The 13,886-nt window shown below is 38.8% G+C and overlaps 1 protein-coding gene across 1 annotated transcript; it reads right to left on the reverse strand.

Moving 5' to 3' along the window:
• Positions 1–6: 6 nt before the first annotated feature.
• Positions 7–4,738, reverse strand: LOC117239814 (dual specificity tyrosine-phosphorylation-regulated kinase 1A-like; the record flags this gene model as incomplete). The annotated part of the gene is made up of 6 exons (XM_033505643.1): positions 4,533–4,738; positions 3,750–4,395; positions 2,995–3,651; positions 2,475–2,560; positions 1,496–1,620; positions 7–428 (listed from the first exon to the last, which is right to left on the reverse strand). Coding segments are annotated over exons 3-6 (644 nt in total), but the record flags the coding sequence as incomplete, so codon positions are not given.
• Between the last annotated feature and the right edge of the window lie 9,148 nt (positions 4,739–13,886).

Below are 13,886 nucleotides of genomic sequence, written 5' to 3' on the forward strand. Positions count from 1 at the left end.
AAATGCTGCGATCTATTTAGCTTATTTCCAGGACTCGGTGGCGATCTATCTGCTGGTGTATCCGGTGGCGTAACCACGTTTCTGTGTCCGCTCACGTTCAGATGATTGTGCGTCGCCGCGATCGGAGCTGGCGATGAGAGCAACAAGGGCGGTGGGGACATTGACACGTGTCGATGATGATGATGGTGATGATAGTGTTGGTACTGTGCAGCTCGGCCGTGCGTTGCGTGGCTGGTATTTAGTTGGTTCGTCACGGGCCCGACTTTCGTTGGGCAGCCAGCATGGTGGATGGTTAACGGGCCACGTAGTTGTTGTTGCTGTTGTAGCTGGTGCTGGTTCTGGTGCTGTTGCAGCTGCTGCTGACGCTGCAGCTGTACCGCCGCTTCGCACTGTTCGCGCGCTAACGCCTTCACGGCATTCGTCTTCTCCTACGAAATAAGAATGATAGGTTAGGTTGTAGTCAGGGGCCATAACAAATTAAAAAAGTTATAATATAAGAATTTACATTTTAGTTGAAATGATTCTAGTTACGAATAAGTATTAAAGATGATTCAAATCTTTTTCGTTACCGATAACCATGGTGAAAACTCTTTTGGATTACTTTCAGCCATTGTCAATCTTATTGTCTTATTATACTACATGCTTGAAGTAGAAGGAGGGGTACAGAGAAAAAGACTTTTTCTCAGTAAATATAATCGTTACTCAATTATTTTGTTCAACAGTTTTACAAATCTCCCAAAAATAAACGAGAATACGAAAATACACTGAATATCGTGTGTATGGTTATTTATAAAATCCCCTTGAAATAGTTGCGATCGCGGATCACATAAACAAACGAACCTGTCATTCTACAGAGTATCTTTTTCGGTGATATTATGCAAACGTAAATGTAACTTCGGTAGAACTCCTCGAGAACTTGTAAGCTTATATGACTCTGACCCAACCAGTCCATTCTAAAGTGTATAATTTATAAAAGGGGATTATATTAATACGCGGAGGATGTGGTAGGTGGTAAGCTTTGCATATGAATGTTTGTTGATACAACGAATGGTTAAATGGAGGTTTTCATGGATGTGATAAGGACTAGATCGAATGTTTTAACACTTATAACTAGAATGCGTATTTTTATACAAGTTTGTAGTTTTACGAACATAATCAAAGAAATAAAATTTTAATAGAGATTTGTTTTCTTATATACGTATATTTTAGCGCATTTTATGCATTTCGCGCCATTTGCGTACTTTTCAATTTCGCACGAACGTATAAAGATCCGCAATATAATTATAACGCTTCTTAAAAATGTGAAAAATCCTGGTTTCCTAAAAGCTTGCAATTGATTTCAGAAAAATTTTTATGAACTCTACCAGATAAATTATGGTAACTCTGAAAAACAAAATTTCACGATAAAATGATTTCCGGGTAAAATACACATAAAAGATGATTTAGACGTGTTTGAACGTGTTCGTTTTCTTTTTTAATAGCGATATGTTCTTACCCTCTGCCACACGAAGACGTTATGGACCATTGCGCATCCACAAAACACGATGCCAAGGCCTATGAAAACCGACGTAACGATTGCCGGCGTCGAATGAAACTGGATGAATGTATACAATATCATACCTGAAAGCATTGTTAGAGGATCATTATAACACGTATGCCATAACAAGCGGGACAAAGAATCAGCGCAAATACATATTCTCAATACATATAATTCTCGATGCGTAAACTATATACATATGCTTTTAATTGAAATTTTCAATACTAGTTGCAAATTATTTTTCAATTAATTTATTATTTAAGTCTTTATATATCAATTCTCGACGAATAAATTACTTAAATTATAGAGAATCTATCTTCAGACAATAGAGAATTCAATATTTTTGGTCGTTAAGTAATTTACAAATTTCTAAAACGATTACGTTCGAAGTTTTGGACAGTATTTGAAGTTTCTAACATGACATTAAAAAAAAATAAATAAATTTTATGATATAATTAAAAAAACATTGTAGTCTATCATAATTTCTATTCCGTCAAATTTATTAAAACGCAGTTTTCTTCTGAACAGAGTCAAAATGTCCGTCTTGAATCGAGTTCAACAGCTTAACGATCGATCGAGCGAATGATAGCTGTGTAAACTAGCATGACACAACGTAAACTTTAGATTAGATCTCGATCCATCCACCAGCCGTATTCATGCATGACATGAATATTCTGTTTCAGCTCTTTATAAATTAATCTGTTAAAACTTCTCTAAAAGACGATCATTTTTTATTTTTCTAAGAAAAATAATGACTATTCGGCGTTAAAATTAACTTTATTTCCATTGGATTTCTAAACTGATTTCATACACTCAGAGATAGTTCACAGTATCTTTTAGATTCATGCCTGAATTCAAGAAAAATTAAACGTATAACTTATGTACTAGTATCTTTCAAAAGGTTAAAGTTGACAGAATTGAAGGAATTGGTTCTTACCAGTTAGAAAGACGGGAATGCTAATGAAAAACCCTCCGACAGCACATATCCGGCTGATGGATGATTTTTGCAGGTACTTGTTACTCCTGAAACAGACAAAATTTGAAGTGGAAGTCAGTTTCACGATTCTATGATAATTGAGCGAAATATAAAGGAACCAGTTTTTTGTTTAACAGCCAAGAATCTTTCAAAAATTCTACTGTAATTGATACTTCAAATATATTTAGTCAGACAAAGGATAATCATAATCGCAACGTTAATCTTAACTTTAATTCAAGGATCAAACAGTATCATTATACATATAAAAGTAAACATAAAGTCTATCCACATTATTGTTATTGTTATTATTATTATTATTATATGTTATTCTATAATTGATTTTTATTTCTTTATTATCAATATTATTCTATTTTCTATAATGATTCAATTATAGATCTTATTTTTTGTCAATCATATTTCACTGAAAAGATCACTTTGAAAATAATCTAATAGTAAAAAATGAAAAATAATCTTTTTCTACCTTGTCTTCATTTTTTACAAACTCTGTCCACCGCCGTAAACCTATTAAATGCATGAAACGACAAAGCAAAGCTGCTTCACATAATTCCCCGCTCACGCAGTGTCAATCAGCTCACGACCGCAAACGATACTGCTAATTTCCAGCGACCACGAACGATTTCACCGTAATTGCCGGTGTGAAATTTACCAATACGTGCTCGAATTGGTCAATAATGGATAGAGCGCTCTTGCACACACTAATCTACCAACAAATAATATTGACTCAATTGAACAACAGCGCCTAGATTAACGGACAAACCGCATGTTCCAAACAGATTTACAATCACGGCAGAAAATACATGCCGTTATAGATGTTTCCTGGTCAAGACTAATTTCCACGCGTTAAGAACATTGTAACCGGAATCTAGGAAGAACTAGCACTTCCTGGAATAATACTATTGTGTCCTCGATGAATGTCTCTCCGCAATGCCCTCGAGTGAGTTGTTTTTGTCTTTGGTCGTACGACGTCCGGGATGAGAATTCGGGGAACGGTTTTGCGCTGCTTTAATACTCGCACAATCATCCATCCATGGGACTGCATCTTTTTAGGAGGACCAGTGATTAATCTTTTCCCACTCATTTTCATCTCTAATTTCTCATGAGGCTAAGATTCCTGCATCTTTTATCATAATAATTTATTAATACTATTAATAAATTGAGACAATTTTACACGTCGTATTTTGCGTTATAAGATGACTTGTAATTTGTAAAATTTACCTGTAAAATTCCTTTGTTTGTTTTACCGAAGCAATAGTTGGCATTTCTATACGACAATAAGAATTTGTTAATACTAATAATTTGTAAGGTTATCATGTTATCATTCTTCTAATGGATAGTATATTATTGAAACTTTTTTAATATTGAAACGCGATATTTTTTTGGAGAAGAAGTGCATAGTAGTAAAGAGTTGAATTCTACGGACGTAAAAAGTGGACATAACATTTTCTGTACATGGAGTCGCCTGGCCTAAACATTTTATGATTTCCGGGCAAAAAACAGACGAATCCAGCGCTGATTTTAAAGCAGCTTCATCCAAATAAGCCACAATAAGAAATTCCCACGAAACAGTTGCGTTCATCCCCTTTCGAGATCGCCGACCTCTTTGAATGCGTTTCAAGTGCGTCGTACCAATGAAACTTCGAGTTCTAGACTAATTTCTCAGCCTTTCGCGTTAAATTTAACCTTCCGCGTTAGTGTATTTCGGACGAGCTCCTATTTTACGCTTTCGTCGACTTCACCAACGTAACACGCAGCATTCGCAAGTAAAACTGTCTCTTAAATTTGATGTGACACCGATACACGACGAGAAGAATCACAATGCCATTTTTATTCCACTTCGTTAATTTTTCGTCGTAAGGTTTAGCTGTAAATAGGATTAAAAAAATTTAGATTAACGAGGAATTTAAAATTGATCTGTTAAATCAACAATTTCCATTAGTTGTCGATAGATTTTATAAACCACAGATTACTGAGAAATTATACACATTGCAAAATATTTACCATTGGTTACCCACGCTACACGTAAATTTGATCAATCTACCAATGCACTAACACTGCAATAAATTTCTATTGCAACATTCCACGCTCCTTTGCCGCACCTTAAACTCCTCGCTAGATTTATTCCACCTTAAAGTGTCACATAACTCCTACGACACCGATATCAAATCTTAAACTCCACCAAATTCCAGAGAAACTTGATTTCGTCGAGAGTAAGAGATTAAACTTAAAAAGCAATTTATTTCATCTTTAAACTATCCCAAACTTCTTAAATATAATTTATATATATAAAATATTATACACTTATTGTGCGCATTATATATTTCAAGAACTTTGCAATAAAAAATAAAACTTATTACATTTAAGATATGGTTATATCGCACAGGCTCGAATATGATAAAGAGGTTAAATAAATGTCTCGAATCTCCGCAACAAACTCACACAAACCACCTAAAACACGTATACACAATGTGCATTCACTACGAACTCGACTCTCATTCCCTGCCAAAATCACAGGCATGCAGAGTCAATTTCACTGCTCGAGCTCAGTTCGCTGTGGAGTGCCGAAGCGTGCAGACGTGTCTCTAGTGCCCAGCGTAGTTCGAAAACAACACGTGTCGCCCAACCGTCGAAAGAGAACACAGCTAAGTGCCCCTTACCCCCTAGGGAGAAGAAAATCCCACGCACCTAACCCCAACACGAATACTAGCCTCACAGCCTCACGACTAGTTGTTCATTCCGAATTAACTAGCTCGATGATGGCCCAGCAACCGCGACCAGGCTCTCCGGAGCAGACTCGCAGCTACCCCGAGCTACCCCCCCCCGTGGCAGAAGTGTAGCAGAACTCTCCGCACTAACGACGCTAACACTACAAAGAAGAGGAAAATAGAACCAGCAACGCAAATAAACACACACAACAGGTTCGCCGTATTGGAATCCTCAAACGACGCCATGGAAATCGTAGAACCGCCATCAAACCAACACTCACAGAGAATCCCCCCTCCCCCACCAATTTTTGTGGACGACGTCATTGACATACAGACAATGACCAAGTCCCTAGAGAGAGATACCAGCAAGGAGGAATATAACCTTAAGATAAGCAACAACAAGGTGAAAATACTACCGACGAACCCAGAAGCTTACAGAAAACTCACCAAGACACTCAGGACCCTGAACGCCAACTTCCACACCTACCAACTTAAACAGGAAAGGCCTTTCCGGGTGGTCCTACGAAACATACACCACTCAGCAGACATAGACGAACTAAAATACGAACTCTCAAAACTCGGCCACGAAGTCGTCAACGTAAGTAATATAAGGTATAGAGTCTCGAAAGACCCGTTATCCTTATTCTTCCTAGACATTAAACAAAAACCGAACAATAAGGAAATATATAACATCAGTCGCCTAATGAACGCGATAGTAAAGATCGAACCACCGCTCGTGAAAAAAGAAATAGTGCAGTGCAAAAGGTGCCAAAGGTACGGTCATACGCAGAAATACTGCAACCATACTTTCCGCTGCGTTAAATGCGCAGGCTCTCACTCCACTGACCAGTGCGCCAAATCACCGGAAACCCCAGCGAAATGCATCCACTGCCAAGGGGACCACCCTGCCAACTACAAAGGCTGCCCAGCACATAAAACACTATACACGAACAGGTACCCTAAGCTCAGAGCAAAAGAGGTATCCAACCAAACACCCAGCCCGCCGAAATTCACTACTACCCCAACCCCCTCAACCAACCAAACGCACAGTCCTACCAAATTCATCTCCACCTCAACCTCCTATGCCCAAGCAGTACAAGGCATCCAAAATAACCCGAACAGCCAAAGGAACCTTCCCCAAAACAGTGACCCCAACCCACCAAACACAGACAACTCCTCAAGGCTTGAAAAGCTAATAGAGAAACAATCGGAGCAAATAAATCACTTGCTATCGCTACTAACACTCATCGTGGAAAAATTAGCACGCCCCGACTCAAAATAAAACCAAGGCGCATAGCACTCTGGAACGCCAACGGTCTAGCGCAACACAAACTTGAACTAGAACTCTTCTTAAAACACCAGCAAATCGACGTAATGCTCGTGTCGGAAACCCACTTCACCGACAAGAGCTACCTGAAAATAAATGGTTACAAATTCTACCATACCCAACACCCCAGCGGAAAGGCCCACGGTGGCACCGGAATAATAATCAAAGCAAGTATTAAGCACTACGAACTCCCATCATTCCAGAAAGACTACCTCCAAGCAACAAACGTAGCAATAGAAGACTGTCATGGCTCAATCACCACCTCAGCAGTATACTGCCCTCCCAGACACTCCATCGCCAAAGAAGACTTTGATAACTTCCTGGACACCCTGGGCAACAGATTCATAGTTGGAGGAGACTATAACGCCAAGCACATCCAATGGGGCAGCAGACTGGTTACAGCAAGAGGCAAAAACCTCTTAAACAGCATAACAAACAACAACCTCAACTACCTCACCACATACGAACCCACATACTGGCCCACTGACACCAACAAAATACCCGACCTTCTCGACTTCTTCATAACTAAAAATATCCCATCAAGACACATCCAGATCAACTCCTCGGCTGATCTCTCCTCTGATCATTCTCCCGTGATAGCAACAGTCAGTTCAACAATCATCGAGAATACACCTAATGGCTCCATTCACAACCAACACACCAACTGGCAGCTCTTCAGAGAAGTCTTTACACACTCAACCTCAGCCTTCACCCCACTAAAAACAAAGGAAGATATCGAAGCAGCCACGGAATACTTAAACACGAGCATAATAAACGCAATCCGCCTCTCCACACCGACAAAGCCATCTAACAGCAAACAAGAATATCCCCATTACATACTAAAAAAAATAGCAGAAAAACGAAGACTAAGAAGAGTATGGCAGACCCATAGAACACCGGAGGACAAACGCAAACTTAACAACGCAACTAGAAAGCTATCCAGAACCCTAAGAAACTATAAAAACGACTGTTTCCATAAATACCTCGCCAGCTTATCCCCCACAGCCGACGCCAACTACTCACTATGGAAGGCCTCCAGGAAACTCACACGCCCCCCACAAATAATCCCACCTATCCGCCGTCCGCAAGGTGGATGGGCGCGAAGCCCCATAGAAAAAGCCGACCTGTTTGCAAAACACTTGTCAAAAGTATTCAAACCCCATTCCCCCCAAACCGCCGCGGACGTTACTGAATACCTGCACACCCCTTCCAAATGTCCCCTCCTATCGAACCCTTCTCCTCTGCTGAGACTATAGAAACAATCAGTCGCCTAAACCCCAAGAAAGCAGCAGGACACGACCTAATAGGCAATAGAGCAATCAAGGAACTTCCCACAAAAGGGATAGCACTCATCACATCGATTTTTAATGCTATCCTTCGCCTGGAACACTATCCTAAGGCTTGGAAAATCTCATTGATTACCCTCATCCCTAAACCCGGTAAACCGATATACGAAACCTGCTCCTATCGCCCAATCAGTCTTTTACCTACCCTGTCCAAACTATTCGAGAAGATGCTCACGAACCGACTCCTTCCAATCCTAGAGAACTTGAAAACACTCCCAGATCACCAATTCGGCTTCCGAAAACATCATTCTACAGTAGAGCAAATCCACCGCCTAACTCATACGATCAGCCAAACACTCGAAAAGAAAAAATATTGCTCAGCGGTCTTCCTAGACATCCAACAGGCATTCGATAAAGTATGGCATGAAGGGCTACTATACAAACTTAAAAAGATCCTACCCCACCCCTACTACTCCATCCTAAAATCTTACCTAACCAATAGGCAATTCATGGTTAAATACCTAGACGCCACTTCCGCAACATTCCCAATAGAAGCCGGCATACCCCAAGGTAGTGTCCTCGGACCCCTACTGTACCCCATCTACACTGCCGACCTACCTATATCAAATGATATAACAATAGCGACATTTGCAGACGACACAGCGCTATTAGCTTCCCACGCTGACCCGGTAATAGCCTCATCCACTCTCCAGCGAAGCCTCGACTCCATGGAAAAGTGGTTTCACAAATGGGGCTTCAAAGTCAACGAAAAGAAATCCACACATGTAACCTTCACGCTCCGAAAACAAACCTGCCCCCAGGTCACCATCAACAATGCAACAGTTCCTAGCAGGGACACAGTCCGATACCTGGGCATGACCCTGGACAGGAGACTAACGTGGAAGACACACATCTCAGATAAAAGGAAGCAACTAAAGGACAAACTAAAAAAAGTCTATTGGCTCACGGGCCGACGCTCCAAACTAAATATACAGAATAAAATTACCCTCTACAAGACCGTAATAAAACCTGTCTGGACCTACGGAATCCAACTATGGGGAACAGCAAGTAACTCCAACATTGAAATACTCCAACGCTTTCAATCGAAAACGCTAAGATCCCTAATTGACGCACCTTGGTATGTAACCAATGAAACAATACACCGCGACCTCAAGATACCCACCGTCAAAGAGGAAATAGCAAAATATAGCAACAGATACAGCAAAAGAATCAACAAACACCGAAACCCTCTAATCACTGGACTACTCGATACGACGGACCAGACTCGCAGGCTGAAGAGGCACTACCCGCTAGACCTAAACGTCAGATTCATTTAATTATCCAAATTAAGCATATGCACTTACTTATAATACTTATAAATTATACCTATCTATAATAAGTATTAACTTATTGTAAATAAACAGCCATGTCACTGCGCCACGCCAGAAAAATTACTGAAAATTCTCAACGCGAGAATTGATTGCTTAATTTCAACAAAATAAATAAAAAAACCTGTTCTCTTCCCTGGTTACGCAGGGGCCTTTGCGCTTTTACGAGCGTTCCCGCGATAGTTTCCTGGCACTTGCTCGTCCTTTCATCGAAGGATCGATCGGTTAATTTGAACTCTCGAAGGCTTTGTCCAGTCGGTAACATCGATAAGCTTAAGTCGAAATACGGATTTCTCGTAAATTCAGAATTTTATTGCCACCAGGATGTATATGGAGGCGACAGATGAAGAACACGATGTAAATCAGATTTCTTGCTTTTATAGAGAAGCAATTTTTAAATTGAACACCAGTCGTCGATCGGTTCTGTAGATCGTTTTTAATAACAAAATAAATATCGGATCAGATCCGGGATCAATCATCAGATCTCGATCATAACCAGATATTCGTTCTTTCGATCGATCAAATCTTTTTATCCTCGGGACAAACAGTCTTTGTTTATCAGTCGAAGTCGACCACCACGAGGGACACACGAAATCCGCTATCTCACGACCACGGTACTTCGCCCGCTAAGCCAGGACAGCTAACATCCTCAACGACCAAAAGCAGAGATTAGCCAATAAAGCGATAACGATACATATGCTTGCTTATAATGCCATAAATTATGCAAGCGAGGTGTTAACAGTAATAAATAAACAGCCGATAAAATTAAGGGTCTCAACGCGAGAATTGATTGTAATTTCAACAAATAAATAAAAAAAACCTGTTCCTCTTCCTAGGTTACCACGCCGAACCTTTGCGCGCTTTTACGAGCGTTCCCGCGATAGTTTCCTGGCACTTGCTCGTCCTTTCATCGAAGGATCGATCGGTTAATTTAAACTCTCGAAGGCTTTGTCCAGTCGGTAACATCGATAAGCTTAAGTCGAAATACGGATTTCTCGTAAATTCAGAATTTTATTGCCACCAGGATGTATATGGAGGCGACAGATGAAGAACACGATGTAGATTAGATTTCTTGCTTTTATAGAGAAGCAATTTTTAAATTGAACACCAGTCGTCGATCGGTTCTGTAGATCGTTTTTAATAACAAAATAAATTTGGTTAGTCCATAAAGGTTTGTTCGTGTGATTCTTCCCATAGATCATCCGTAACGTAAATACCGCTATAACCGGCTGCAGATACATTTTCCTTGAACATGTGGCGGCACTTGACAGTAAACTTCCCAACAGTTTACGTCGCGTGACGCACGACACAAAGACCCTATACCTGCGGACAAGATGATTGCCAGATGTCGATACATTCGTACCGAATATTTCCAGCTAGCCTAAGGGCCGCTATAAATCTTAGGATTTATTTTAGCTAAGGTCCTCCAAAGAGACAAACAGTCTTTGTTTATCAGTCTCGAAGTCGACCACCTACCACGGGGACACACGAGAAATCTGCTATCTCTCACGTACGACGCTGCCCGCTAGCAACACCCTCTCAAGGGCAGCTAGCATCCTTTTCCAACGACCAACACGAATTAGCCAATAAACATTAACGTACATATGCACTTACTTATAATACTTATAAATTATACCTATCTATAATAAGTATTAACTTATTGTAAATAAACAGCCATGTCACTGCGCCACGCCAGAAAAATTACTGAAAATTCTCAACGCGAGAATTGATTGTAATTTCAACAAATAAATAAAAAAAACCTGTTCCTCTTCCTAGGTTACCACGCCGAACCTTTGCGCGCTTTTACGAGCGTTCCCGCGATAGTTTCCTGGCACTTGCTCGTCCTTTCATCGAAGGATCGATCGGTTAATTTAAACTCTCGAAGGCTTTGTCCAGTCGGTAACATCGATAAGCTTAAGTCGAAATACGGATTTCTCGTAAATTCAGAATTTTATTGCCACCAGGCTGTATATGGAGGCGACAGATGAAGAACACGATGTAAATTAGATTTCTTGCTTTTATAGAGAAGCAATTTTTAAATTGAACACCAGTCGTCGATCGGTTCTGTAGATCGTTTTTAATAACAAAATAAATTTGGTTAGTCCATAAAGGTTTGTTCGTGTGAATCTTCCCATAGATCATCTGTAACGTAAATGCCGCTATAACCGGCTGCAGATACATTTTCCTTGAACATGTGGCGGCACTTGACAGTAAACTTCCCAACAGTTTACGTCGCTTGACGCACGACACAAAGACCCTATACCTGCGGACAAGATGATTGCCAGATGTCGATACATTCGTACCGAATATTTCCAGCTAGCCTAAGGGCCGCTATAAATCTTAGGATTTATTTTAGCTAAGGTCCTCCAAAGAGACAAACAGTCTTTGTTTATCAGTCTCGAAGTCGACCACCTACCACGGGGACACACGAGAAATCTGCTATCTCTCACGTACGACGCTGCCCGCTAGCAACACCCTCTCAAGGGCAGCTAGCATCCTTTTCCAACGACCAACACGAATTAGCCAATAAACATTAACGTACATATGCACTTACTTATAATACTTATAAATTATACCTATCTATAATAAGTATTAACTTATTGTAAATAAACAGCCATGTCACTGCGCCACGCCAGAAAAATTACTGAAAATTCTCAACGCGAGAATTGATTGTAATCTCAACAAATAAATAAAAAAAAAAAAATACAATAACACATTTCATTTTAAATTAAAACGAGAATAAATACTATTGTGTATAAATTTAATAGAACGACACACGTGATTTGTAGTCAACACTGTGACAGTTTGTGCAATTACCTTTTAATCGAGTGGAAACGAGAGCATTTTCAAATTTCTATTAACCAACGGTATTATCAATCAATTTTAACAATGATTGAAGGTTGCAAAATTAAATATAAAATGATTTATTAATAGCATACGTAGTGTTAAATTTGCAAACAAGCAGCGTATCTTTTAAGAATAATAAAGACACCAGGAAATAAAGATAATATTCTAATTACATTGCAAATTAATGAATAATTTAAGAAATGTATTTTTGTTATATTAATGTATCACAGATTCTAGGTAAAGTATTAATTTAATTTACTTATTACTTAGGAGATTGTATTTGAAATATAATTACAATTTGCAAGGTGTAATCAGCACACCTTTAAGCTAGTAGATATTTGGTAGCAGTTCTCAAGTCTTTGTGCAATATAGCACAATTGAGTTTAACCGAGTTTAATCCCTTTGACCAGCCAGCTTCCAATTTCATTTATGGCATAATCTCCTGACAATTTCCTGCCCTTCAGAAGAAACACAATGTCCTATTATCGTTTTGTGATCGTTGAATATGATCACTCTAGCGTTTTAATCTCCTTTCTATGTATGATGCGGGTATACCGTTTTCTGTTGTTTTAGATTCAAGTGACGAAAACTTATGAAATGATATTTTAAGTTTAAACTGATCAATTAATTTAATTAATTGATTTATTGTAGCAACAATGGTAAATTGTTTAAATAGAGAAAGAAATTTACAACGAAAAATGTATGAATGTAATATTTGAAATCTAAAATGATAAATTATTGTGCGAAAATAATAAAACTCGCAATGTCAGCACATGGTCTCATTAGAACGTGTTTAACGAGCGTAGCGTAGACGTGAAAATGAAAACGTTGAGGCTCTCGTGGTGTAAAAAGGCTAAATTCCTCATAAAAATACAAGAAATGAGAGGGAACGTTCGCCCTTGAACACATAAAACCAAAAAAAAAGAAAAAAAAATAGAAAAGGAAAAAAACCACAAATTTTAGTGAAGCTATTTTACTGAAACTTATTATATCATTTTAACAGCTATACATAAAACGTTGAATTATTTTCTTACGCGCAGAGCAATTTTATTTCAAATTTCTAGCTTCAGAATGATAATTACGTATTTGTAATTATCAACAAGCTTTAAAAATATGGAATATTCAGCCAGATGAAATATAGGTAAAGTATTTAGAAGAAAAAAGATTGAAATGTTTTATGTAAAACGATTAAATTAAGTGGTTGAGTTTGAAAATTTGACTCGGTTTAATAATTCAATGGAAAAAATATTCGCCCTATGAAAAAAAATTCATGTTCCTGTCTATACATCGGCGAGGTGCTCCTCTACTTTCGACTGCTCTGCAATTCAAATGCAATACTCGAATATACATGGCGAAAGAAATGGAAATTGAGTAATTTAAGGGAACCAATTACTCTCGCGTCGACGTAACTTCAAAATGTTTCACGTGTCGGTGTTTGCGAAATGAAGTTCGTCGTTATCCGATTAACACGCTTGCAGATGCGTTCTTTTTGTTGCAAAGTAAATGAACAAATTGTGAACAAATAATGTTTACAATTACATCAAAATTAATCTCCTAAACTTTACCAAGAATTATTAAAAATCCCTGCATATTGCTTACGTAATGTTGATATTGAGTAGTACCATACATAACCTCAACATTATGATACTTACAAACATCGCTAAACAAGTAGTGCGAACGATGTCGAGTAAGTATTCACTATGTAAAAAGTATTTATAGATAAAAAGTATGGGAAATATATAACCGAATGTATTTAACTTTTCCAACATTTTAGCATTTCGCTTGGCGCTGGTACAACTTGA

Source organism: Bombus vosnesenskii, unplaced genomic scaffold (genome assembly GCF_011952255.1).
Source record: "Bombus vosnesenskii isolate JDL3184/JDL3185 unplaced genomic scaffold, Bvos_JDL3184-5_v1.1 scf7180000014286, whole genome shotgun sequence".
NCBI lineage: Eukaryota > Metazoa > Arthropoda > Insecta > Hymenoptera > Apidae > Bombus > Bombus vosnesenskii.